Source organism: Condylura cristata, unplaced genomic scaffold (assembly GCF_000260355.1).
Source record: "Condylura cristata isolate star-nosed mole 26May11 unplaced genomic scaffold, ConCri1.0 scaffold00006, whole genome shotgun sequence".
NCBI classification, from domain to species: domain Eukaryota; kingdom Metazoa; phylum Chordata; class Mammalia; order Eulipotyphla; family Talpidae; genus Condylura; species Condylura cristata.
The window spans coordinates 2511679-2513233 of NW_004567107.1; the positions used below are offsets into that span (position 1 = coordinate 2511679).

The window sequence follows — 1555 nt, forward strand, 5'->3', positions numbered from 1 at the left end:
CTGGCTCACTTCCCGCCTGGCTAGCCCTGAGGGTGACCTCGCGGAGGGGAGACACCTCGCCGGCCAGGCCACCGACTCGGCAAACGGTGCAGAGTATTCCCCGTCACTTCTTTGGAGTTTATACTTTCCTAAGGGTTTATGGCTATTTCCATCTTTTAAAGACATATTCAATTGAAAAAAACCAACATGCCCACTGAGAGGAGACGTCAGAGATCCCGGCATGAAGCTGGGGAAACCACGAACCCTCGGTACGGCCTGGTGGACACCGGGGTCACCTGTCGTGGAACCCCGGCCAGTGACTCTGGAAAGCTCCTGCGTGCACGGCGAGGCTGCCCTCAGCACACGGCCCCCCGGCCCCCGTACCTGGTAGTCGGGGCCTGTGGCCCAGCCGTGAATCTTCCTGGGAAGTGGCTGAGGCTCTGGCACCTTCCGGGGCCCCCGGGCCGCGCCCGCTGTCTCAGCCCAGCCCTTCCCCTCCTCCTGGGCGCGCCTGGCATCGGCTCCGTCGGCAGGGCCCAGGGGCAGCTGCCGCTGCCGTCGAGGGTCCCAGCTGCTCCTAGGACAGAGGGGTCAGTGTGAGTCGTCTCACGGGTCGGCAGCCTCTAGAGCACCACAGCAGCGGCCTGACCCCACCTCCCTTGGTCAGGGCGGCCCGCCCGGCCTCAGGATGGACGGGCCCGAACAGCACAGTCGGCGCCGACCGGCCCAGTCCCTCCGCACAGTTTCAGACGGGACGTTTCACACCTGTTACTTCACTTACTGCGAAAGAGCCCCGCCCCCCCATTTTAAGTCTCGGAGGGGTGGGAGAGCTTTTTCACAAGGAGAAGCTGACAGGCTGGAACCTGGACCCAAGGCAAGTCCTCCTTGCCCCTGTGCCGTGCGCCGCGCAGGAGGCGCCGAGGCGCTCAGCGGAAGCGGCCTGCAGGGTGCACAGACCCGAGACGGCTGCGCCCAGGGTGGAGAGGGCAGCGAGACCCAGCAGGCTCAGGACAGGCTGGAAAGGGGATGGTGTGGGCAGCGCTCACCCCACAGGCCACAGCGTGGACACAGGCCCGGGGCCGGCTGGGCCACGCACGTTCCGAGACAATCTAGGCACAAGAGGAACCTGGCGGACACCCCAGGGGTGTGGGGAGAGCAGGAGTCGGCCCGGCTAAGGGGCGCGCGTCCGCCCACACCCCAAGACCTGAGGGAAAGTGAAGTGGGTGAGGTGAGACCGCAGACAGTGGCCACTGCCGGGAATCCCAGGCAACCAGACCTAGAGCCACCGGGAAAATGCGACCTTAGATGACGAAGGTGCAGCCTGGACGGGCAGGGCGCGGGGTGGAGGTCGGACAAGCCCGGGGAGGCGGCATGGGGAGCGGGGGGCCGCCCGGGGGCCCCACAGAGAGTGCAGAGGCGGCGCTGGAGTCAGAGACGTTCCAGAACCCCGTGGAGGAGGAGGAAATAAAGACGGCAAAGATGACCCGGCGCTCAGCGCAGACGCCGCTGGACCCGGACATGGAGCAGCGCGGCGACTCGCGGGGTCCCGCAGGGCCAGCCTGAGGCCCCTCGGGCC

The 1555-nt window shown here is 66.7% G+C and overlaps 1 protein-coding gene across 1 annotated transcript in view; it reads right to left on the reverse strand.

Annotated features, from left to right (window-relative positions):
* The window catches only part of PRRC2B (proline-rich coiled-coil 2B), a 40463-nt gene that overhangs the window by 23292 nt on the left and 15616 nt on the right, over positions 1-1555 (reverse strand). The window contains exon 10 of the mRNA XM_004677874.2: positions 364-556. Within this exon, the coding sequence (XP_004677931.1) occupies positions 364-556 (193 nt within the window). The remainder of the gene's footprint in view (positions 1-363; positions 557-1555) is intronic.